The sequence below is a fragment of the Trichechus manatus genome, unplaced genomic scaffold, assembly GCF_000243295.1.
Source record: "Trichechus manatus latirostris isolate Lorelei unplaced genomic scaffold, TriManLat1.0 scaffold00017, whole genome shotgun sequence".
Classification (NCBI taxonomy): Eukaryota; Metazoa; Chordata; class Mammalia; order Sirenia; family Trichechidae; genus Trichechus; species Trichechus manatus.
The window spans coordinates 18,015,337-18,042,167 of record NW_004443953.1 but is presented as its reverse complement, the minus strand read 5'-3'; the positions used below and the strand labels follow the sequence as shown (position 1 = coordinate 18,042,167).

The window sequence follows — 26,831 nt, the reverse complement described above, 5'->3', positions numbered from 1 at the left end:
ATCCAGGCCTGACTCTACTGTCCTGCTCTTTCCATAGCACCCTGCTGAGGCCAAAGACATACTGTCACCAGGGGTCCATTAGAGCCACTGGGGCAATAATTTGCTTCCAAAGAGCATGAGAGAATCCACTGCCCTCTGAGACTGACTCACAGATGTAAGAGAATGTGGAACATGGAGCTTGCCCTTAAGGTAGCAAATCTCGAGTAAATGGGCCCACTGAGAGGGCTGGTTCTTATAGAAACATTTTTTTTATTTTTAGAAGACCTTCTGCAATGAGACAGGCAATTTCGGGGGTACAAGCAACTCCTCTGTGAGGGGGTCAGGGTTGGAGAGAGGTGGAAGGGAGATGACCCAAGGAATGCCTTTCCCATGAGGGAGGCTAAGGGGAGTGTCCAGGACAGCAGGAGGGGTCAGGTGGAGGAGTGCTTAGCCTGGAGGATAAATAGGCTGGCAGCTACTTTGACCTCAGGTAGGTGGGTACAACATGACCAGTGAGCAAGCGGGCCTTTTCTGCATCACAAAGTCACAGCCCTGGCGCTGGTCTTGGGCTGCATGTACGTGACCAGGCCTGTCAGGGGCAGGCAGGCCCTTTGAAGACCAGCTTCTTTCTCCCCAGATCTGTGCATTGCTTCACACTGATACAGATAAAACAGGCGGGAAATCAGCAGAGACCAGTTTAGCAGTTGTTATGGATTGAATTGTGCCCCCCCCCCAAAATATGTGCTGAAATCCTAACCCCTGTACCTGTAAAAGGAGGCCTGGTGGTGCAGTGGTTAAGTGTTCAGCTATTAACCAGAAGGCTGGCAGTTCGAATCCACCAGCCACTCCTTGGAAACCCTATGGGGCAATTCTATTCTGTCCTATAGTTACTATGAGTCGGAATCAACTCGACAGCGACGGGTTTGGTTTTTGGTTTTTTGGTACCTGTAAGTGTGACCGTGTTTGGAAATAAGTGTTTTGTTTTGTTATGTGAAAGAGGTCATACCACAGTAGGGTGGATCCTAAACCTAATCACTTCTGAATTATAAAAAAAGCCAAAGGACACAGAGATACACACACAGGAGATCACAAACACCGTGTGAAGATCATCTACAAGCCAAGGAATGCCAAGGAACCAAGGAACATCCAGGGATACCGGACAAGGAAGGAATCGACACGACAGAGACCCTGATTTGGATTTCTAGCCTACAGAAAAGAAAATAAATTTTGTTCTTTAAAGCCACCCCCCACCAAAAAATAAAAAAAAACAAACCTGTTGCTGTGGAGTTGATTCTGACTCATAGTGACCCTACAGGACAGAGTAGAACTGCTCCATAGGGTTTCCAAGGAGTGGCTGGTAGATTCAAACTGCTGACCTTTTGGTTAGCAGCCATAGCTTTTAACGACTGTGCCACCAGGGCTCCTAAAGCCACCCACCTGTGGCATTTGTGTTACAGCAGCACTAGGTAAATAAGAGAGTAGGGCTTAGTAGGGCTCAGAGAATTTACTTCAGCAGTTGAGCTGAATACAAGGAAGGTGGAGGTGGAGGATCTTTTGTCTTTACCCTCCTAGAAGCTTCTTTGGGGAGTTAAAAAACTTTTAGGGGATAGAATAGAGAAGGGATCCCATCTTGCTCAAACAATTGCTCAAGACTTGGTAGACTAGAGAACACTGACCAGCCACCAGAAAGAAGGTCTTCTTAACTTCTGCTTAACCTCATAGGGTTTTGAGTTCTAACCATGCAGAGATCAAAGCATTTCTCAAAGTGAGGCCTTTGAATGCCTCCATCAGGACCAGCCAGGAAGCTTTTAAAATGCAGAACACTCCTGAGGCCCACACCTAACTTAATGAATCACAATCTCTAAGGGTAGAGCCAAGAATCTGTTGTTTTAATAAGCTCCTGGGTGATTCTTACGCACAAAGAAGTTTGAGAACCACTGGATTAGAGCTTCACTGGTCAAGAAGAGGAGGCTGGTTATGGCCCCTGGACGCTCTGCTAACCCAGAGCTGAAAACATTCCTGAAGCCCATTCTTTAGACAAAGATTAGACAGGACTATAAAACAAAAAATAACAAATGTGAGGAACGTGTTTCTTAGTTCAATCAAATATACGAGACCAAATGGGCAGCTCCAGTCCCAAAGCAGGACAAAAAGGCAGGAACGGACAGGGAACTGGACGAATGTACACAGGGAAACTGGGGTGGAAAGGGGGAATGTGCTGCCACATTGTGGGGATTGCAACCAACATCACAAAACAATAGGTGTATAAATTTTCGAATGAGAAATTTTTTTTTTAAAAAAGGAAGCTACTCCTGAGTTCCAGTAACCTCAAGAAAATACACTGGAGAGACCTCCCATGCGAATCGCCAAATGACAGAGGCTGGGCATCTGCCCTTCCAAGAGAACATGGTGATGAAGGCATGAAGGCGACGGGCCCCAAAGTCTCCTAAGGACTCTGGCCAAGGGGGCCGGAGCTAGACCCCCTGGGCCGGAGCTAGGCCCCCTGGGGTAATCTTTTTATCTCTAGCCTAATCTGCTTCCTCTTTCTCCTATCCAAAAGGTATTACCTTCTTGGGAATCAAAAGCAAGTTACTGATTCCACCTTTAGTTTACAGGTACGAATGTAATTTACAAGCTCATAAAACTGTTATAAGGCCAGGAACTTTTTCACTTCACAAGTGAATATTAACAACTGTAGGAAAATGAATCAGGCATAGCTCTACTCCTTAACTTGGCCATTCACAAGGATATGTCCCCAATCCAAGAACTTAGCCCCACCTAGGTCGCTGTTGCCAGGTACAGCGCTAGAGCTTGCAGCAGATGACAACTCATTCTGGTTGAAACTTTGTAGTTGCTCACCTGTCACAGAGGCTAACAACTACGGTTCCCTGAGCACTGGGTCTCAGCATTTAACGGGAACAAGAATCACCTGGAGACAAAGGAAGAGTTGAAATGCAGGTTCCAAGACTCTCAACTCATTCCACTGAGTCAGTTTCTGGATAAGGCCCTGGAAAGGGTATTTTAATGAGTTCCACAGCTGATCTGAGGCAGCTGGTTCCCGGGCCATGGGCTGAGAAGCACCGCCTTAAAGGGCTGAGCCTCCAGGGTAGGAAGGAACATGGAAAGACATGGAAATATTATAACCTAAATGCTGCAAAGTTTGAGCTTGTTTCAAAAATTGAATTTCAAAAATGTCAAGGCCCACTTACGGTAGCTCTGGTTTCCAGCTGCCGTTGAGTTGATTCCAACTCATGATGACCCCATGAGAGCAGAACTGTGCTCCATAGGGTTTTCGATGGCTGATTTTTTGGAGGTAGATTGCCAGGCCTTTCTTCCAAAGCATCTCTGGATGAACCCAAATTTCTAACCTTTTGGTTAGTAGCCAAGTGCATTAACTATATCCACCACCCAGGGGCTCTGGTAGCTCTGCTAATTAGGAAGATGTGGGCCCTACATATCTTCGTACCCCTCCAAGGATAATGATCAGGTGCCTCAGTGAAGAATCAAGGTCCTCCACTGAACTTTCTAGCTGTTTTAGCACCCTTGACTCAAGACTTGGTGAACACTCCTTGTAGCACATCTTGCTTTCACCTGGAATCTCATTCTCTCTCTCTCTCTGACTTTTGCCTGTCAAAGTCCCAGCCACTTCAAATGTCATCTTCTCCAACTGAATTCAACAAACATTTACCAAATATCGCTATGAATAAGGCACTCTGCTAGGCTCTTTCAGGGATACAAGAGTGAATAAAAAATAGTTCCTGCCCCTCAAGGTTGCTATGTGGTCAGGAAATAGATGTAATCAAAACAACAACAGAAAAACAAGACAGAAAGTTGCTTCTAGTGAGGGTATTTGTGGAGAAGGTGGACTTTAAGTCAAGGAGTTGGACTTTATGCTACAAGTCAAGGAGTTTCACGGAAAGCTTTTGAGCAAGGAGAAGACATTTAGCGTCGTGTGTGATGGGGCAGACGGTAATGGCATGATTTGGAAGGAGAGCTGAGGAGGGAAACTTGTAAGGAGGGGTAGAGGAAAGGATCAGCCCAGGCATGGACAGAACTAGGGAAATGGGGGGGGGGCAGGGATGGAAAAAAGACAACATGTGTGACAGACAACGCCCAGGCAATTAGACACTACTGTTCGGGCAGAAGCAGGAGCCCTGGTGGCACAGTGGTTAAGAGATAGGCTGCTAACCAAAAAGTTGGCAATTCAAATCCACCAGCTGCTCCTTGGACACCCTTTGGGGCAGTTCTACTCTGTCCTATAGGGTTGCTATGAGTCGGAATCGACTCAACGGCAATGGGTTTGATTTAATCTTTATGGAAGCAGACCACCACATCTTTCTCCTGCGGAGCCACTGGTGGGTTTGAACTGCCGGCTTTTCAGTTACCGCCCTACTACATTCTTTTAAACTGCAGCATACAGTAAACCCATTGGACAGAAGGGTGGGAAGGGGATGGCTGAGGCTGAATTCTGTATCTGCCTATGAAAGACAGGAGGATAGGTTTGTAAACAGCTGTACTTTCAACATGTTGGGTCTGAAGTGTCCACTGCACAACCAGATGCAGATTCTAGCAGACAATTTAATATGCAATCAGCAACCTGGAAGAGAGGTCAAGACCAAATGTATAGATTTTTGAGTTATTACACGAAAGTGACAAGTCATGGGGGTGAATCTCAGTCAGAATTTAGGAGCCCTTCTCGAGACAGGCAACATGTAGAACAGAGGAGCATGAGTTTGGGGCTTGGTGACTTAGTAACTTTGCGACCTATAAAAGTCACTTCATCTCATCAAGCCTGTTTCCTTGTCTGTAAAATGGTGAAAATGACAACCCACCCTCATGCAGCTGTTGTGAGGTAATGGGTATGAAAGCGCTTTTTAAACTATAAAGCTCCATAATAAAGCAAAGCATTGTTATTACACACAAACATCCCAAAAATGGGCTGGGTGGCTCCGTTCCCTCAGTCCTTATACCCCATGTGCACTTTGTTTCTGTCACTTTCATATGCTGTGTAGTTCTTGTCTGTCAACTGACATTCCTGGAAAGCAGACAAATTCATTGCCATCACGTTGATTTCAATTCATAGTGACTCTACAGGGCAGAACAGAACTGCTCCCATGGGGTCATCTTTATGGGGAGCCCTGGTGGTGCAGTGTTTAAGAGCTAGGCTGCTGACCAAAAGGTTGGTAGTTCGAATCCACCATCCGATCCTTGGAAATCCTATGAGGCAGTTCTGCTCTGTCCTGTAGGGTCGCTATGAGTTCGAATCCACTTGACAGCAGTGAGTTTGGTTTGTTTTGATTTAATCGTTATGGAAGCAGACTGCCACATCTTTCTCCCGAGGAGCCACTGGTAGGTTTGAACCACCGACCTTTCAGTTACCATCCTACTTCATTCTTTTAAACTGCAACATATAGTTTAACCCATTGCCATCGAGTCGATTCCTACTCACAGCAATCCCATGTGACAAAACTGCCTCATAGGGTTTTCTAGGCTGTAATCTTTATGGAAGCTGATTGCCAGGTCTTTTCTCCCGAGGAGTGGCTGGGTGGGTTTAAACCACTAACCTTTTGGTTTGCAGCTGAGTGCTTAACTGTTGTGTTACCAGGGCTCCTTTGATTATACAGTACACTGCATGCTGATTGTAGGGTAAGGACTCAGTAATGGCTCTTACAAATTAAACAGCAAAAAAGTTCACAGGTTACCCAAAAACACCATTTTCATTAGGCATTAAAGTTTCTTCCACAACAAAGTCTTTCACAGAGTCTGGTAAGTAGTGGCTCAGATGATTACACTGAATTGCAGTTATTTCCTTCACACACCAGCAGGCAGAGGTGCCTGTGACAAGGCCTCAAATGTGGACAAGGCCTCAAATGTGCAAGTGTGGGAAGATGGGGCCTGGGTGGCTGCGGGCTATAATTACAGTTAATCCAAAAACCTGAAAAACAAATACACTTGAATGTGCGGACTAACCCAGGGAAAAATTGGGACTTTAAATTCTGTGGGGTTAGTTCAAGGAAACCCTGGTGGTGCACTGGTCAAAAGCTATGACTGCTAACCAAAAGGCTGGCAGTTTGAATCCACCAGGTGCTCCTTGGAAACCTTATGGGGCAGTTCTACTCTGTCCTATAGGGTCGCCATGAGTTGGAATCGACTCGATGGCAAGGGGTTTGGTTTTTTTTCTGGTATTGTGGTTAGTTCAGCCAATTTTTGGTAACTTGATCGGTATTACTTTTTTACTTAAAAAAAAAAAAAGATGTAATTCACATACCATGAAATTCTCCCTTTTAAAGTGTACAACTCCGTGGTTTTTAGTAATGATCTTAATTACTTTTTTCTTAAAAAAATTTTTTTTTATTTGTACTGCTTTTGAAGCAGTTTTGAACAGAAGAGGAATGTTCCCTTCACTGAGCTAAGAAGCCTCATTGTTAACTGCCGTGGAGTCCATCCCGACTCATAGCAACCCTATATGAGAGAGTAGAACTGCCCCCATAAAGTGCTCCTAGGCTGTAATCTTTAAGGGAGCAGACTGCCAGGTCTTTCTCCTACGGGGCTGCTGGGTGGATTCGAACTGCCAACCTTTGGGTTAGCAGCCAAGCGCTTAACCACTGCACCACCAGGGCTCCTTAAGAACATCATCTAAGGAGCCAGTGGTGCTAAGAACATCTTCACCACCCCAAGGCCTGTGTATGTGGAGAGGGACCCGCCGCGGATCTTACCCAGTGTTGTTAGCAGCAGGCCCACCACTTGCGGCTTGGCGGCCAGCGCGGGGCCAATGCGCGGGTGGATGGCTATGTTGGCGAGCACGCGCGTCAGCTTGATGAGCACGTCCTCCACGCCCGAGGGCTGCCTTTGCGCCTTGGCCTGCGCGTCTCTGTCACCCACCCGCTTCTGTGAATTCAGATCGAGTTCGTGGAATGTTTGGAATAGCGACAACAGCGTTTGGATGCTCCCTTTCTCCTTAAAAAACTGTTCACGAGCTTGGTTATTTTTCGCTGTCAGGTTGCCAAGAATGAAGACAATACGAATGACTAAATCCTGCGATAAATTAAAGACAGAGTTAGAAGTGCAAAAGGCTGGAATAAGTTGTTGGAAACAGTACAGTGTTTAAGTCGTTTCGCAATTTAATTAATAGTACAATGGAACACGTCTGGCTTCCTTTAACTTGTACAGCATTTGATTCCCACGACTGGTGCAAACTGACGGGAGATTAAAAGCCCTTGGCGGGAATGAAAGAATACAAACTGATTGATGCGATTAGCAAGGTCTATTAACTTCATATAATTCTGGCTGGCCCTCTTTTTTTTCTTTCAGAGAACAATTAGTTGAGTGGGATAACATTATTAATAATGTGTTACATAATTTGTACTATTTTGAAATGAATCGATTTTTTAAGCATCCAATTCTTTTCCTAAAAGTCCAGCTCCTGCTGAAGCACTGTTTCTCAAAATCAGGCATTTCCTGCATAATGGATAATATTGGGTTACACTGTGGTTTCTTAACCTACGCATTATTCTCATGCTGGGCTGGATAATTCTTTGCTGTGGGGGGCTGTCCTGCACACTGCAGGATGTTGAGCAACTCTTCTCACGAGATGCTAGTTGTGACAACCAAAAACATCTATAGACATTGCCAAATGTCCTCTGCGGGGCAGAATCACCCCAGCTGCAAACCATCATGTTAGATACGTATACCACTTTGCATCAGCCCCTGCCTTTCTTGACGAGGGTGGCGGCTGCATGGGTAACAGCTTTATAGTTATTTGCTAAATTGTACATATATGCTTTATGCACTTTTCCATAGACAGGCTATCTTTCATAATAAAAAATGTTTTTAAAAACTCTAAACTGAGAACATTTGAAAATTGAACAAGATACAGAAGTTTTGTTCTTAATTTGACAATAACAGACAGACCTATGTGTAAGGTCAGCATACGGCGAAGGAGGTCACCTGGGAAGGAGAGACCTTAAAGGAACATTTACCGAGGCGCTACAAGGGGCCTGGGTGTATAATATGCGCATCTTCATTCCTTGAGAGAGTAATCATTCAAGAACTATCCTCTGGGTCAATATTTATTGTGCCAGGCACTGTGCTATTTTAACAGACAAGAAGCTGAGGCTTAGAAAAGTTGCCCTGCTTTTCTCCCTCCCCAACCATCTTGGTGGTTGCTCTTGGTTGGGGGCTGGCCCACACATAAGGCAGGAGGATGGTGGCCACAAAGAAGACAAAAAAGTCGCTGGAGTTGATCAACTCTAGGCTCCAACTCATTATGAAAAGTGGAAAGTACGTCCTGGGGTACAAGCAGACTCTGAAGACAATCAGGCAAGGCAAAGTGAAACTGGTCATCCTTATCAACAACTGCCCAAATCTGAAACAGAGTACTAAGCCTCGCTGACCAAAACTGTTGGGTGTCCATCACTGCAGTGGCAATAATATTGAATTGGGCACAGTATGCACACTGCTTATCACTGATCCAGATGATTCCGATATCACTAGAAACATGCCAGAACAAACAGAGTGGTGAAAAACAAATCATGCAATTTTTTTTTTCCTTTGATGAAACTGGCCAGAGTTTGTTTAAGAAAAAAAGAGAGAGAGAGCAAGTGAGAAAGAAAAGAATAATTGCTCAGGTCACATGGCTAATAAGGGTTGAGTTGGATTTGAACCCAGGATTACCCAGACTGCTGGGTCCTTTCCACATCAAAGTCCTGCCTCCCAGGTAGGGTGTTTTCAACCAAACTCTTCCTTGGCCTGGCCATCTTTTCAGAACAGTTAGGAATTATCTTCTGAAGGTCCCATTTAAAATGAAATCTGTCATAAGGGAGGGATTACCATAAACCTGACTTAGTTTATCAGATTAGTGGTTATCAGAAGCCTTAAGGAAAGGGGACAAAGGTCAAAGGGCAGGACATATTTTAATCACCAAATGGGCACCAGAAGTTTGAGAGCAGCAGGTGCTGCTCAGAGAGCCCAGGTCCAGGTGGGACCCCAAGTGGAGGTGGGGCAGCACAGGGTACTGGGTGTGGCAAAAAAGACAGGGAGGATCAAGGACAAAGGACAACTTTTGGATTTGCCTGGGGCTACACTGTCGATAAGGAGCCCCGGTGGTGCAATGGTTAAGCATTCGGTTGCTATCCCAAAGGTCGGCAGTTCGAACCCACCAGTGGTTTTGCAGAAGAAAAGACCTGACAATCTGCTTCCCTTAAGATTACAGCCTAGGAAACCCTATGAGGCAGTCCTACTCCATCATATAGGGTTGCTATGAGTCAGAATCAACTCCATGGCACACAACAACGACACTCTGCTAATACCAACTTGTTCCTGTTTGCTCCTGGGTGGAAAAAATGTTCCCTGGCAATGGGGGGGAAGAAGTGAGGCTGCTGCTTGTACAGCAGGGAATCGGCTGCCAACATTAAGAAAGGACAGAGCATAACACTATGGCAAGAACTGAAGCTGGTCCAGGAGAGAGTCCACATTCAGAAAAATCTGAACTCACAGCATTCAAGCAATTATAGCAGCTGTCCCATCGGGAGAGCCTGCTCCTGGCTCCACCCTAGGAACTAGGGGGGTACACACCATAAACAAGTATGAGATATGGTCCATGCTTGTAAGAGTTTATAATCTACTTGAGAAGACAAGGCTAACATATGTGGGAAGACAGCAAAGACTATACATTTTTAGCAAGAAGCTGTACACTGAATGGGGTTAGGGATTCCAGCACTAGAGTCAGACTATCTGGGTTCATACATGTGACTTTACTTAGCCTCTCTGTGCCTCAATTTCCTCTTCTGTAAGATGGGGGAGATACTGTATTATATTAAATGAGACAAAATAGGTGGTGCATAAATCATACTGCCTCATGATCCAGGCTTTTTACTGAACTCTATTTGTATATTGTCAATAAAATGTTAGTGAACAGCATTAAACTGTGTGATACAGACCCAACGGTCTTACAAGTTTAGATAAGAGGATGTACCATGAATGATACAGGGCTCAGCAAAGATACCAAGAATGAATTTGAGTTCCACCTTCAAACTGCATGAGATGAGGATATGTGGAGGGGAAGATGGCGGGGGTAAAGGAAAGGTCTTAAGAAACAAAACCCAGGACAATCCCCTTTCTGAGACCTGGGGTCACCTTGTCTTTGATCAACAGACTTTTCTTAAGAAGCTGTAGGTTTTAAATATAACACAAGCACACACAATTTTATTATAATATTTGAATTGCACTTCACATAACACCAATGGCTACTTCAAGTAATCCCTGGTGGTAAAGGCCCTCTGGGGGCTCTGGAAGGAAAGTAGCAAGTTAGTAGCCCCTCCTACACCCTGGCCAGACCCAATGACAAAGAAGAAGGCTTTCCAACCATGACAGAGAATATTTCCAAGAATTAAGGTCCTCCATGGAAGCTCCATAGACACATCCAAACTCCCTGAGGGACCAAATTACTGGGCTGAAGGCTGTGGGGGTCATGGTCTCAGGGAACATCTAGCTCAACTGGCATAACACAGTTTATAAAGAAAATGTTCTACATTCTGCTTTGAAGAGTAGCATCTGGGGTCTTAAAAGCCTGTGAGTGGCCATCTAAGATACTCCACTGGTCTCACCCCATTGGGAGCAAGGGAGAATGCAGAAAATTAAAGACAGAAGGGAAAGATTAGTCCAAAGGACTAATGGACCACAACTATCACGGCCTCACCAGGCTGAGTCCAGTACAACTAGATGGTGCCTGGCTACCACCACTCACTGCTCTGACAGGGATCATAATACAGGGTCCCGGACAGAGCTGGAGAAAAATGTAGAGCAAAATTCTAACTCACAAAAAAAGATCAGACTTACTGGCCTGACAGAGAGTTGAGAAACACCGAGAGTCTGGCCCCCGGACACCCTTTTAGCTCAGTAAGGAAGTCACTCCCAAGGTTCACCCTTCAGCCAAAGATTAGGCAGGCCCATAAAACAAAACGAGGCTAAAGGGGGCACCAGCCCAGGGGCAAGGACTAGAAGGGAGGAGGGGACAGGAAAGCTGGTAAAGGGAACCCAAGGTCAAGAAGGGAGAGTGCTGACATGTCGTGGGGTTGTTAACCAATGTCATAAAACAAATACATGTACTGTTTAATGCGAAGCTGGTTTGTTCTGTAAACCTTCATCTAAAGTACAATAAAAAAAAAAAAAAAGAATTAAGGTCCTTCAAGGAGTCCCTGTGTGGCGCAAACAGTTAAGCGCTCGACTACTAGCCGAAAGATTGGTGGTTTAAACCCACCCAGACACACCTTGGAAGACAGGCCTGGCGATCTGCTTCTGAAAGGTGAGAGTAGAACTGCTGTGTTGGGGTCACCGTAAGTCAGCATCAACTCAACAGCAACTAACATCAACAAGGTCCTCTAAGGAAGATACTATTTTTTATTTTCTAAGTTGAGCACTACGAGCTTTTCACATAAGCTTCAATATATCATTTCGCATTAAAGAGAATCTACATGGAGTTTGACAGCTGAAAATTTTAATAATTAATAGTAATAGTAGTAGCAGCAGCAGCAACTAACGCATGGTGCTTACAATTTGCCAGACACTGTTCCAAGCATTTTATATCTGTTAGCTGCCGTTGAGTCGACCCCCGACTCATGAGGACAGTATGTACAACTGTCATCTATAGGGTTTTCATTGGTTGATTTTTCTTCTTATCTGGAAGCTCCTCTGAAACCGGTTCAGCATCATAACACACAAACCAACACTGGCAGACAGGTGGTGGCTGTGCATGAGGTATACTGGCTGGAAATCGAACCCAGGTCTCCCACACGGGTTTTCTCTTTAGTCTAACTCAGTAGGCTTCTCTGGCCCTGTACCACCCGCACGTATCATTGTTGACTTGCCAGTAGTATGTAGACCAATTACCTGGCGGTAGGTAAAAGCAGGTTTTCTTACAGATCATCGTTCCTCAAAACTCAAATGACCTAGGTAGTCGAAGTGGGGAAGACCAGGTGCTGCTTTTCTTTTTCTAAAAATTCTCTCAGCAGGGAACACAACAGAGAGTCCCTGATGGAGCAGGATAAAAGTGAGGTGCAGAACTCAAATTCTAGTAAAAAGACCAGACTTAATGGTCTGACTGAGACTGGAGGAACCCCAGAAAGCATGGCCCCCGGACTCTCTGTCAACCCAGCACTAAAACCATTCCCGAGGCCAACTCTTCAGACAAAGATTAGACTGGACTATTTGACATAAAATGATAATCATGAAGAGTGTGCTTCTTAACTCAAGTAGATACACGAGAATAAATGGGCAGCTCCTGTCCGGAGGTGAGGTGAGAAGGCAGAGAGGGTCAGGAGCTGGTTGAATGGACACGGGAAATTAGGGGTGGAAAGGAGCAGTGTGCTGTCACAGTATAGGGAAAGCAATTAGGGTCACATAACAATACATGTATAAATTTTTGTATGAGAGACTAACTTAAATTGTAAACTTTCACTTAAAGTACAATAAAATAAAAAATATATACATATAAAGCAAAAAAAAAAAAATTCTCTCAGGCCCCTTCTACTTCTAACATTCTTTGATTGTAATATCTTTGTGCTGCATAGATTGTTAAGGCTGAAGTGGGGAAGAAATCCTAGGCTTTGGGGCAGGAAGAGTTAAAGCTGCCACAATACCTTCCCCTGCCTCCAGACAGAAAAAGGAGGGGGCGGTTCCTGGCAGCGGGGACGCCAACTGAAGGATGGCGTGTGCCATCAACAAATGGGGATGGCAGATTGCAGTACCAAACTTCCAACAGCTGCTATGCTCACTGTTTTTGTCCTCTTTCTCAGGGTTGGCTAAAGCATCTTCTTCCCCCCGCCCCCCGCGCTTCACCGTTCTTGAATATACGGTATTCTCTGCAGATCTAGGGAGCATGGAATGGGCCAAAATAGAAAGCATCTCACAGGAGGTCGGTGGAGGTAGCGTTTCCTTATTCCTGTGCCAGTGCCTGTCTTGACTCATCTGGAATCTTGAAAGAGGAGGCTGAGTGTGGGGGCTTTGCAGGGCCCCTTAGCTCACCAGGGTGGCCTCTGTACCCAATCACACACACCACAATTCTCCCCCACTGAGCAGAGAACTGCATGAGGCAGAATTATGGAGAGGTTATTTATTGTTTCACAGCCCAGTCCATCTCAAGGCTACAAAATTCTACTTAACTAAGCATCCTATATAGATTTGTAAAAATCAGATAAAGGCCAAAACCATCGATTTGTAGATGAAACTATTTCATCAATATGCAATTCTCCTTTGAGGTACAAATTCTCTTCTTTATTCTTAGACAATGTGTGGGAACCATCTATAAACCAACATGCAACTTTTATAACATTTTTATTAAATTTAAAACAAAGCTGCATATTCATACCACAACTATGTAGTTTTGAAACAGCAAAATGAAGATGAATCAGATAATCTTTTTTTTTAAGAAGGCAGTCTAGTATAACCAGTTCATATTGACTTCCTACTTTCGCTTAAAACAGAATCAGCCTAGCAACAGCTATGGCCAACCAGAGCTTAGACAAACAGGTACATCAACTGCAAGAAGCCTGACCTCGGCCATGGATTCCAGTTCAACAGTTTGTGGGATATTCTCTTTAGTTTAGCATATGTCTTGTTCCTGATGAGCAAGGACGTACTCAATCCGAATGGTCACTGCTTTTACTGAAATAAAACAAGAAGCAGGACACTGCTAAACAGAATGGTCTTTACTGAGTTCCAACAACAACAGCAGCAATTCAATGTTACTTTCCATGTGAGAGATACTGGCCTAAAGCCAGTGAAGGAGATTTTACCAGGGCTCCAAACTGATTTGTTCCAGTTTGAACCCCTGTTGAGAATTTGCATTTCTAACAAGTACCCTGCTGGGAATTTGCATTTCCACCCCAGATATTCTGAATCAGAATCTACAGTTTAACAAGATCCCCAGGTGGTTCTTATGTAGAACTTCCTGGGAACTTGTTAGAAATGCAAATTCTCAGCAGCGGTTCAAACTAGAACGGACTGGTTCAAAGCCTTGAATTTTACCCTACTCAGAGAGATGGTAACGACGCATTGCATTGGGCAAACCTGCTGCAAAAGACTTCTTTAAGGTGTTAAAAAGCAAATATGCCACTTTAAGGACTAAGGTGCACCTGACCCAAGCCATGGTGTTTTCAATCGCCACATATGCATGCAAAAGCTGGACAATGAATAAGGAAGACCAAAGAAAAATTGATGCCTTTGAATTATGGTGTTGGTGAAGAATACTGACTATACCATGGACTGCCAGAACAACAAACAAATCTGTCTTGGAAGAAGTACAGCCAGAATGCTCCTTAGAAGCAAGAATGGTGAGACTTCATCTCACATACTTTGGACATATTATCAGGAGGGACCAGTCCCTGGAGAACGACATCATGCTTGGTAAAGTAGAGGGTCAGTGAAAAAAAGGAAGACCTTCAACGGGATGGACTGACACTGTGGCTGCAACAATGGGCTCAAGCATAACAATGACTGTGAGGATGGCACAGGACCGGGCAGTGATTTGTTCTGTTGTACATAAGGTCGCTATGAGCTGGAACCGACTCAATGGCACCTAACAACAACAACAGAGACATGCAAACTGAGGCTTCAAGAGATTAACCCTGAGTCAAACACTGGTGAAGGGAGGGGCCGGAATTTGAACAATCACCTGTGTACGGATGATTTCCAAACCTCCACCTCCAGCCCAACTCCCAGTTCTAATCCCATGTTACCAATGACCCTCGTCTTCCCAATTACCCAGACTCAGCCCTAGCAGCATCTTCGGTCCCTCTCTATCTGATTGCCCTCACCAATCAGTTACCAAGTCCCCTTGACACTGTCATCTCAAAATCTCCCTCAAAGTCTCGCTTGCCATGCCTACCCTAGGTAACCTGTCTGTAGACTATTCTTCAAAATAATCAAAATCAAGTTGCCATCAAGTCAATTCAGACCCACAGAGAACCCATGTGTGTCAGGGTACAACTGTGCTCCACAGGGTTTTCAATGGCTGATTTTTCAGAAGTAGATCACCAGGCCTTTCTTCCGAGGCACCACTGGGTGTACTCGCACCTCCAACCTTCCAGTGTGGTATGTATGTGTGTAGTGTGTGTGGTATGTGTGTGCGTGTGGTATATGTGTAATGTGTAATGTGTGGTTAACTGCACTCCCAGGGACTCTGGACTTAGAGGCTCCTCCCTCTGTGATCAACATTAACACTACTTCGTGAAGCACAACTCTTACATCATTATTCCCTTGCTCAAAAACATCTAATGACTACCACTGCCTATTAAATAAATGTTAAAGTCAGCATCTAATGCACCATCTGGCCCCATGCGACCACTTCTGCATTACCTCACGTTACTCCCCGTCCACTGCCAGCCAAAGGGAACACATTCGTTCCTGTCTCCCACACCCTTTCTACGGGACCTCAAAACAACTGATGTGCATAAGGTTGACCAACGGGCAGGAACGAGATCAAATTGTCACAGAATAAACTATATCCAGCAGATTCCTCTTACTTAGGAGAGGACTACCTCTACTGAGTAAAGGAAAACATTTTAGAAAGGTTTTCAAGAATGGGTGGAAAACAAAGGGGTTGTAAGTGTGCTTCAAACCCTCTCTGAAACATAAAATTAATCAAGACACCCTGTTTAGATTTGGTTAGAAACTTCTGGTGCAATATGGATCGAGAGCTGAGTCAGGATATGAGATTAGCAATGTTTACCCAACTTCCCACCCACAAACAAACAAACCCAAACATTAACTGAATTTACAGGTGGCTTGAAGAACAGATAAATTTTACTAGTTTGGAAAACAGACTGCGCGCTACTGCAAGAAATTTAATTAACCCTACGGTACCGAAAGTGGATCAATAGTTTGCGTAAGTGCTTAACTGTATAAAATGGAAGAATCTGAGATGTTAGAGACTCAAAACCAAGAAGCTAAGTAGAAAATCATTTAAAAACCAGAAGAGATTATACTTAATTCCTCCATCCATCTATCTATGCCATCAGCAAGCATTTACTGAGCACCCACTGTATACCTCTGAACGTGGCAATCACTCAAAAGCCCCAGGGCAACACTAGAATTGCACCGTGCTCTGCTCTTCTTCAGGCCAGGAGACATAAATCAGGCCTTTGGGTTTGTGCTGAGCAGGGGAAGAGGCAGTTCCACCAGTGCAAAGCAGCAGGAGCTGGAAAGAATGAACAAGCTAAGGGTTTATTGTGCCGCCCGCCCAGTCAGGGGTGCAGACCAAGGCCAAGGCTGGAAACAGAGTGAGCTCAGCCAAATGCTCGCAGCACCCCTGGGAACATGCCTGCAAGGGGCTGGGAAGGGAGCCACAGGGAATACTCCTGCCAGAGAGGAGGCAGGGGCAAGCTGGGAGCCAAGTTGCCCATATAAAGGCGCCAGGGGAAGGGGAGGAGGTGCCTTCCTAACCAATCCTCGCCAGCTCCAAAGAGGATGGAGGGGAAAGAGAGGTCAAGTTATCTCTGGATTGCTGAACGGTTGTAGCGGCATTAGAGATTAACAGCTAGAAATATGGTGGATGTTTTTGCTTTCAGGTCACCCGCTCCAGCCAGCCCATGTCTCATTTTCAACACCACAGCATGTATGCATTCCAAACCAGTGTTCACTGTGTGTGCATGACTGAAGGCAACTGCTTATCCTAAAAGAAGTCTAAATGGAATGAGAGGGGCATGACTTTAAACACAGAACAAGCAAGGACGTGTCTAGCCATTCCCAGCCAGGGTATGCGGAGGCTCTGACGATGGTCTTATATCTGGAAGTCCAGCTTTGCAAATCAAAAAATTAATCATATCTGAAAGTGGAGAAGGTTAAACAGACAGTGACTGAATGGACACAGATGGTGGGAATGTAGCTAAAGGTTATTCTTTATGGACTTTGACCTTTGCAAAATATTGCCCATCTTGGAAAAATCTTGTTTGAGGCATTTTACCAGATCTCTTGCCCAGCAGATATTTACAGAAGAAATGGGGAAAATCCCTTCATCTTCTTCCAAAAAAACAAACCCCAACTTATTTTGCTGAGATGCTAAATGTAGCAACACTGACGTCAGAGGCACCTCCTCAGACAGGCTCTGCTTTCCAAAGGCTGATAGCAACCTTGCTCATCCCGTCGTTATTAAGCCCATCTGTTTGCACCTTTGGTTTGTACCAACTGCAGTTTACATCATAAAGCATACAATATGTGCATATTCTTAAATGAGATTTGTCACTTAAGTGAATTTGGGTCAGCGTTTTTAATAGATACTTTACCTAATGCAAAAGTTTTGCTTTCAAATTGTATCAAACAGACTGAAATGCTGTGTTTTCATGTGTATGGGAACTGGAGTTATTAGTTATACCATGAATCTTGGACAGATTAACCTAACCAGCCAAAGAAGTTTCCCTTGTTCTTCCTGTGTAACTCCCTTACAAGAGCTGGGAGGAGTGGCTTCCTTTTCTCTGAGATTGTTGATGAACCAGAAACCCCCGGCTGTGTACCACAACCATAAATACACACACAGAGGCTCATTTCACTTAAGGGCTGTGTGCAAAGAGAAATTTTGTAAGCTGAACCATGTTTTACTTGAAATTAACTAGGGAAGGTGGCTAGTGAAAGGATATCATTAGCTTCAAAAATAATTTACCACTACCAGTTACCATCAAGTTGATTCCAACTCATAGCGACTCCATGTGTGTCAGAGTAGAACTGTGCTCCAGAGGGTTTTCAATGGCTGTTTTTTCAGAAGTAGATCATCAGGACTTTCTTCCAAGATGCCTCTGGGTGGACTCTAACCACCAACTGCTCGGTTAGCAGTGGAGCTCGTTTACCTTTGCAAAACCCAGGGACTCCAATTTATCACTAATCACTCTCAAATTTATCTGTTGCAAACATACAAAGTTTAGGTGTGGGTATACTGAACTTTCTTAAAACAGGACACCTTCAGGAATATTTGGTGTTTATTTTAACAAAAAATTTTGTTTCACTAACAATCGGGTCAGCAACTTGTGGCTTATCTGGATGACTGAGTGAGGTTTAACATGCTTCCCTCGCAGCAGGCAGATTTGAGGGTTCCGCAGGAGAAGGCCCTTTGCGTGCCCCTCCTGAGAGGCCTACTCTGACCAGTGTCTGAAATTCATCAATGCATTATCAAACTGGGTTTGCCTCCAGGACTGCTTGGCTTTTTTTCGAACAATTTCTATATGTATAATTGAGTGATATTGATTAGATTCTTCATGTTGTAAATGATTATTACTATCCTTTTCCAAACTATTCTCCCACTATTAACACGAACTCAACGTCCCCCCAACAAAAACTTCTCCTTTCCCTCTCCCTCCCACCCCTGGTAATCACAACTAATCTTTAGTTTCTATATATTTGCTTCTTTGTATAAGTGAGACCATGCAGTAGTTCTCCTTTTGTGACTGACTTATTTCCTTTAGCATGATGTTAAGGTTCATCTGTGTTGTGGCATGCACCAGGATCTTCAAACCTTTTAAGAGCCACGTGAGAATGTGGCTATTTTGTCCAAAAGAAGATCATGCTCAGGAGGGACATGATATCTGTCTGCAAATATAGAAGGGCTGTCATATGGAAGAGAGGTTTGAAATGTTCTGTGTGGCCTTAAGAGGGTAGAAGAAGGAGCTAGAGGAAAACAGGTTGTTTTTAAACAGTTAGTACATATATTGTTTTATGGCATTGGTTAACAACCCCATGACATGTCAGTACTCTCCCTTCTCGACCTTGGGTTCCTTCCTGTCCCTCCTGCCTTCTAGTCCTTGCCCCTGGGCTGGTGTGCCCCTTTAGTCTCGTTTTGTCCTATGGGTCTGTCTAATCTTTGGCTAAAAGGTGAACCTCTGGAGTGACTTCATTACTGGGCTAAAAAGTCATCCAGGGGCCATACTCTCCGGGTTTCTCCAGTCTCTATTAGGCCAGTAAGTCTGGGTTTTTTTTGTTTGTTTGTTTGTTTGTTTTTTTTTTTGAGTTAGAATTTTGTTCTACATTTTTCTCCAGCTCTGTCTGGGACCCTCTATTGTGATCCCTGTCAGAGCAGTCAGTGGTGGTAGCTGGGCACCATCTAGTTGTACTGGACTCAGTCTGGTAGAGGCCATGGTAGTTGTGGTCTGTTAGTAGGACTGCTTATTTTAACACAAGTCTGGCAGAGAAATTCATGGAAGAGTCTAACGTACCATCCCATTTTCTCCAGCTGGAAAGTACCCCTCAACTGCAAAAGTCATGTGGTTAGCACCACTTACCTGGGGACATCTTCACTAACACCTGGCCTGCTTGAAAATTTGGTTCCTATTGTGTCAGGAAGATTCGCTTTCAGTCACATGCCTGTGGAGAAAGACTGACCCTGTGTGGCTGATTTGATTAAACACTCTAAAGTCTCTCGAGGTTTTGTAGAAAATCCTTTGCTGTCAATATTGGAGAAAAATTGTTTTAAGGAACCACCTTAATAATTTATACTATAGGTTCCCAAACGCGGCTGCTCATTTGAATCACCTGAGGAGCCTCTTAAAAATAGATTCTTGGATCCCATCCCAGACCTGAATCAGAATTGCCCTGGTGGGGCCCAGGGAATCCGTATTTTTTAAGCTCCACAGGTGATTCTGTGATAAGATAAGTTTAAGAGCCACTGATTTAAATTCAAGAAAGAATTAGAAATCTCACCCCCTTGATACCCACTATCGGCTTTTGTTATATTGATTTCTAAAAATAATATTAAATCCATGTTCCTTGTAAATAATTCTAACAATATAGATATGTAGAAAATAAAAGCAAAAGCCTTCCCTTACCCTCATTATCGACTGACTGAATAAAGATAAAGTACAATAGGAAAGACTCATCCTTATTTGCTGAAATCAGACTTTTCCTTGAGAAGAGATGACGATGAATAATAAAAAAACAACAGAAAAAGTTTTTACCTTTGGTATTTTCTTACATATATATATTTTTCATTTGTGGAAACATTCTTTAATGGGAAACAACAGCAGATGGGGGGAGGAAATATTACTTCTCCCAACAGCAATCAGTCCTGGTAATACCTGGTTCAAAGCAGGATTTCACCCTTGGGAAATTGTGGAAGCTACAGGCCACAGCCGGATCTTGTGGAGCTCCCCACTGGGCATGATAAGATCATTTAAAAAGGTGTGTAGTTGACATTATTACCAGAGTGTTTTCCTTCCTTTCTTTTTTTTTGTTTCATAGATTTTTGTTTCTATGTTCTTTAACATAAATAAACCATAAACATGATTAATTTAAAAATGAGTCTCAGAAAAATAAAATCTATGCTGAGTCCACATGTATTTCTCTGGATTTTAAAACAGTGGCAACACTAACCTTTCAGAGTAAAGACAAAGTATCCTGGTATCCTGACTGTTTTTGATTGTTTAATCACTTAGTGACTGCTACATATGTTAAGAGACTACAAAACTTCCAGAGTATATTTCTATAACTCAAGTTAACCCATTGCCGTCAAGTCAATTCCGACTCACAGTGACCCAATGTGTTATAGAGCAGAACTTCCCCACTGAGTTTTCTTGGCTGCAATCTTTTTTTTTTTTAATAATATTTTATTGAGTTAGGTTTACACATTAAGTTAGGTTCCCATTTGACAATTTCCACACAAATTGTTCGGTGACATTAGTTACATTTATCACAGTGCATCAACATTCTCTTCATGTTCTGTTTGTTCCCTTTCCAATACTCTAGTTTCCCTGCCCCCTTATCATCTCATCTTCGCTTTTGAGAAATTGTTGATCTTTTGGTCTTATATTGATGGTTTTTAAGTAGGGTACCGATCTTATGGGTAATATCCTTTATTTTGTGTGCCACTCTGCTATTTTGCTAAAAGGTTCTAGGTTTAAAGAGTATCCAGGGTGATAATCTCAGGGGGTCCTCTGTTCTCCACTGTTCCAGTTTGTCTTTTTTTTTTTTTTTTAAATAAGAATTTGAGTTTTGCTCCATATTTTTTTCCCACTCTATCCAGGACCAACTATGTGGCCCTGGTCAGAATAGTCAGTGGTGGTAGCCAGGCACCGTCTAGTTCTTCTGGTCTCAGGGTAGATGAGGTTGTTGCTCTTTCAGACTTGTTTCTTCTCTGTGCTTTTGGTTACCTTCTCACTGTTTTGCTCCTGGTGAGTTGAGACCCGTAGTTATCTTAGCCACTCACAAGCTTTTAAGACCCCAGACACTACTCACTTCACTAGGATGCAGATCATGATTTTTGTGAACTGTGTTATGCCAATTGACTGAGTTGTCCCATGAGACTATGGTCCTAACTGGCTGTAATCTTTATGGAAGCAGATTGCCAAGGAACCTCCGGGTGGACTCGAACTGCCAATCTTTCAGTTAGGAGCAGAGCAAGTTATTTAGGGGCCCTCATCCTTTAGTTTGCATTAAGAAGCCGCTGTGGTTCTTGTTAAAATGCATATGTCCAGACCCCACCTCACTCATCTGACTCATAGGCCTAGCTGGGGTGGAGCCTAGAAATCTTGCCTTTTAACCAGGGGTGGGGGCATCTACCCTCCTCCCTAATGTAAGACTCCTCCTATGACATCTGATTTAGGCAGTTTCTACCTCAAACTACTCTTTCCCCCCAACTCCCACTGGTAGCTCACTGCCTCCTGGGGCCCATTCCATTTCTAAACACTAAACTTGATAGAAGCTTCCAATAGAAACCTGTACATTCAAAACATAGTCATTCAACATGCGCTTACACAAATACACCAATACAAAGTCATATTGAAGAATTAAATGCATGAAGAACTGACCTGCTTCTTCTGGTATTTGTTTATCAGATTCAGAAACAAGGCATAACATCTGGAATAGTTGGCCAAGGCTGCACAGCAATCATGGTAAGAAGTAAGTTTGCTGCAGAAATGCCAAACGGGAAAATAAAAATAAACTTCATTTTTCTATAAAATTCAAATACACACAATAACACTTTAAAAACAGTCCTTCTAAGGTTTCCACAGTTCATGAAAAGGAATCTAGAAAGACTCAACATACCAGTCCAGAGAAGCAGCAAGGAAGCTTGTTGCCTGCTCTAGACTCTGGAGGGAAGGAAGGAGAGAAATAATAATAATAATAAAGGTTCTTTGAAAAACAGAATCTTGAAGCTATAATACACATACAGGGTGTGAATTTACACTATCCACATGATTCAGAAAACATAAGTGAAGAAATCTACTTAAAATCTGGTTGGATAACAATGAGTCCCCCGGGACTACAGCAGAAACACATGTAAAACCACTTTAATATACTAGGCAACAGAAGAACTAGACAGTGCCTAGCTACCACCACCGACTGCTCTGACAGGGATCACAATAGAGGGTTCTGTACAGAGCAGGAGAAAAATGTAGAACAAAATTCAAATTCACAAATAAAGACAAGACTTACTGGTCTGACGATGACTGGAGGATCCCCTAAGACTATAGTCTCCAGACACCCTAACTCAGAACTGAAGCCACTCATGAAGTCCACCTTTCAGCCAAAGATTGGATAGGCCTATAAAACAAACAGAAGCCCTGGTGGCACCGTGATTAAGAACTTGACTGCTAACCAAAAGGTCGGCAGTTCAAACCTACCAGTGGCTCCTTGGAAACCCTATGGGGCAGTTCTACTCTGTCCTATAGGGTTGCTATGATTTGGAATCAACTTGATGGTAACGGGTTATAAAACAAAGAATAACACAAGTGAGGAATATGCTTCTTAGCTCAATCAAGTATACAAGATCAAATGGGCAACACCTGCCCAAAAGCAAAGATGAGAAGGCAGAAAGAGACAGGAAAATTGGATGAATGCACACTGAGAACCCAGGGCGGAAAGGGAAAGGGGGAGAGTACCGGCACATTGAGGAGACTGCAACTAATGTCACAAAACAATTTGTGTATAAAATTTTTGAGTGAAAAACTAATCTGTGCTGTAAACTTTCACCTAAAACACAATTAAAAAAAGAAAGAAAGAAAGAAAAGAAAATATATACTTGGCAAATACTAACCAAAATAATGCTGATAGACTATATTAATAACAGGCAAAATAGACTGTAAGGCAAAAAGTCTTCAAAATAGCTTCGAAATATCTAAAGCCAAACCAAACCAAATCACAACTGAAAAACCCATAAGGCCATACTGACAAATCCACAACAAATTGGGAGATTTTCATAAACCTCTTGCAGTAATTGATAGATGAATAGGTAAAAGATCATTAATATTTTTAAAAAATTGATCATGCATAGGTCATAAACAAATCTCAACAAATAAAAAAAAACTGGTATCTTACATTTCACACTCTCTTGTCAAAGTGCAATTAAATTAGAAATCAATAAAACAAGATATATTCTTTAAAAAGAACATACTCTTGAAAATTTAAAAACACATAGCTTAAGGGTCAAAGAAACATGAAAAAAATACTTAAACTTATATGAATAATAACAAAAATACTACAAATCAAAATTCTGGGGATGCAGCTAAAGTAGTAATTAGAGGAAAATTTATAGCCTTAAGAAGGCTGAAAAGAGTCAAACTTCTAACTAAAAAAATTAGAAGCAGAAAAATATATCCAGATAAAATAGAAAGAAAGGGATTAATAAGGATAAGAGCAGAAAAGATAAAATAGGAAACATATGCAATAGAGTGGATCAATAAATCTGCCAATAAATTGGCAAACCTTTGCAAGACTGATCAAGAAAAAAAAGAGAAAAGCCACAAATGATTAAAATTAGGAATGAAAATCAATGTTAACAATGAGAGGCAGTGTAACACAGTGGTGAAAAGCATGAATACTAGAGCCAGACTACTTAGCTTTGAATTGCAGCTTTATAACTTACTATCTCAGCAGCTGAGAGAAAGATGTGGCAGTCTGCTTCTGTAAAGACTGCAGCCTTGGAAGCCCTGTGGGGCAGGTCTACTCTGTCCTATAGGGTTGCTATGAGTCAGAATCGACTTGATGGCAATGGGTTTTTGGTATCTGTGTGGCCTGGGGAAAACTACTGAACCTCTCTATGCCTCAGTTTCCTCATATGTATAACGAAAATGATAATAGTAGTGCCTAGCTTTAAAAAGTTATTATAAGTGTTAAATGAATTAGTATTTGGCACACAGTAAGCACTATATGCTCACTTATGCACTGGTGGTGCAACAGTTACAGACTGCAAACCGAAAAGGTCAGGATTTTGAACTCACAAGCCACTCTGAGGGAGAAAAGACCTGGCCATTTGCTCCAGTAAAGATGGTTGTTGTGTGCCACAGAGTCGATTCTGACTTACAGCAACCCTTTAGGGCAGAGTAGAACTGCCCCGTAGGGTTTCCTAGGATATAAGCTTTATGGAAGCAGATGGCCAGATCTTTTCTCCCTTAGAGTGGGTTGTGGGTTCGAATCCCTGAACTTTTGGTTAGCAGCTGATAACCGTTGCACTACCCGGGCTCCTTATATAAAGATTAAAGCCTTGGAAACCTTATGGGACAGTCCTACTCTGTTCTATAGGGTCATTATGAGTCGGAATCGACTCGACACAACAATAAGTACTATATAGATATTTGTTAAATAAATAAAAGTAATAAAAGGGGACATAATTAGAAATGCAATAGAGATTAAAAGGATAGTAAGAGAATATTTGGAATGATTTTAGATTGTTTGAAAATTTATTAGATACAATGGACAAATTCCTAGAAAAATATAACTTTCTGAAACTGACCCAAGAAGAAATAGGAAATATGACTAGATACATAACCATTAAAGAAATTGCATCAATCATTAACAATATGCACACACACACACACACACACACACACACCAGGATAAAACAGCTTTTCAGGCAAGTTCTACAAGCTTTTCAAGAAACACATAATTTTAATTTTCACAAATTCTTCCAGTGAAGGGAAACAGAATGCTTCTTATCTCATTTTATGAGGCAAATATAAACTTGACACTAAGGCCAGGCAAGGACAATACGAGAAAGGAAAATCACAAGTCAATCTAACTCATGACCATAGATGAAAAATCCCAAACAAAATATTAATTAACCAAACCCACCAATATATAGTGGTTTCATATTAGAAAATCTATTAATGTAATTCTTTATATTAAGGAATTAAACAAAGAAAATCTACATAATCAAAACAATTCAGGGCAAGCATTTGAGAAAATTTAACATCCATTAATCAGAAAAATTCTTCCTTAACTTTTAAGGGGTATCTACAAAGACATACGACATACATTATTTTCAACTGGTGAAACCATAAAAATATTTCCTTTAAAGTCAGGAGAAAGGCGGTAGGCCCAACACTCTCACAACTTTGTACTGGACATCCTAAATAACGCAATAAGAAAAAGATGGGGGCAGGAAGGAAGAGTTAAAATAACTGGAAAAAAACAAAATTATTCTTATTTGCAGACAATTTTCATAGAAAATCCAAGAGAATCTATAGACAATCTCTTGGACCTAATGTTTATCAAGACTGCTGGGCAAAAGATCAGTAAGAAAACATCAATACTACTCATATATACCAGCAACAACCTATTAAAAAATAATTTTTTAACATCACATTAATAATCACAGCAAAAACCATGAAGAACCTAGGAATAAATGTAGCAAAAGATGTGAAAGATCTTCATAGAGAAAAAGATAAAATTTTATTGAAGGACATAAAAGAAGACTTCATAAATGTTTATGGATGAAAGACTCAATATCAGAAAGATATCTGTTCTCCCGACCCCCATCCTAATTAATCTACACATTCAGTGTAGTTCCATTAAAAATCCCAAAGGTTCTATCATGGACCCTAGCTGATTCATGAATTCATAAGAAAGATAAAGAACAAGACAGTCTCGTTTAGATTTTTTTAAAGGAGAAAAAAGGTAAATGATTCATCTTGCATGATAGCAAGACTTAATATAAATCTGTAATAATAAAAACAGTGTGGTATTGGTCTGAGGATAGACTGAGGAGATTACCCAGAAACAGACCTATAAGTATGGGAACCTAGTGCATGAACAACTATGTTTTTAAAATCAGTGAGAAAAAGATAGTGTATTCAATAAATGATGCTGGGAAAATTGACTATCCATATGGCAAAAAAATTAAATTGAACCCCTACATGCCAACACACACAGAAATAAACGCTTCATGGTTTTATAATGCTTCAAAACGGGAGTGATTAAGTACCCAGAATAAAGCTCAGAATAAGGCCTAAAAGGATGGTGCTCAAAGTCCCAATTTGGACTCACATTGTCATACCAGGGTCAATTACCAATTGCGTCTTGGGGGACTTCTGTATTTCTATTAACAACTACACCACTATAGCTTAAGAAAGGCCCAGGTCTTCTTGACAGGGATCATTATGTAAAAATACCAGCAAAGAGTTGTGAGGGAGGAAATACAAATGCGTAGTTTAAAGACATCTCTGAAGTTTATTAACATCTGGCTTTGAGGCAATCTGGATTCAAATGATCATCACTTTTGGGGCAAAGGAAGTATAAGCACGATTATTGAATGTGTGAGCCTAAGTTCAATCAAACCACTGAAATAAAATAACCTGTCACAGATCAAGTCATATTAGAGTTCCTAAGCAGTGGTCCTCTTTTTGAGTAAAAACAGTACAGGATTGTTTCCAAGTGTACCAGAATGCTTGCCATGTTTTGTTGTTTGTTTTTTTTTTAATTGTACTTTAGATGAAGGTTTACAGAACAAATAGTTTCTCATTGAACAGTTAGTACACATATTGTTTTATGACAATGGGTAACAATGCCACAACATGTCAACACTGTCCCTTCTCAACCTTGGGTTCCCTATTACCAGCTTTCCTGTCCCCTCCTGCCTTCTAGTCCTTGTCCCTGGACTGTTG

The 26,831-nt window shown here is 42.3% G+C and overlaps 1 protein-coding gene and 1 pseudogene across 1 annotated transcript in view; one reads left to right on the top strand and one right to left on the bottom strand.

Annotated features, from left to right (window-relative positions):
* Positions 1 to 26,831, bottom strand: part of ARMC2 (armadillo repeat containing 2) — a 126,257-nt gene that overhangs the window by 14,480 nt on the left and 84,946 nt on the right. The window contains exons 12-13 of the mRNA XM_004372448.2: positions 21,759 to 21,858; positions 6,696 to 7,014 (exon numbers count right to left, since the gene is read on the bottom strand). Coding sequence (XP_004372505.1) covers positions 6,696 to 7,014; positions 21,759 to 21,858 — 419 coding nt within the window. The remainder of the gene's footprint in view (positions 1 to 6,695; positions 7,015 to 21,758; positions 21,859 to 26,831) is intronic.
* LOC105756057 (60S ribosomal protein L30 pseudogene) lies at positions 8,018 to 8,641 on the top strand (annotated as a pseudogene).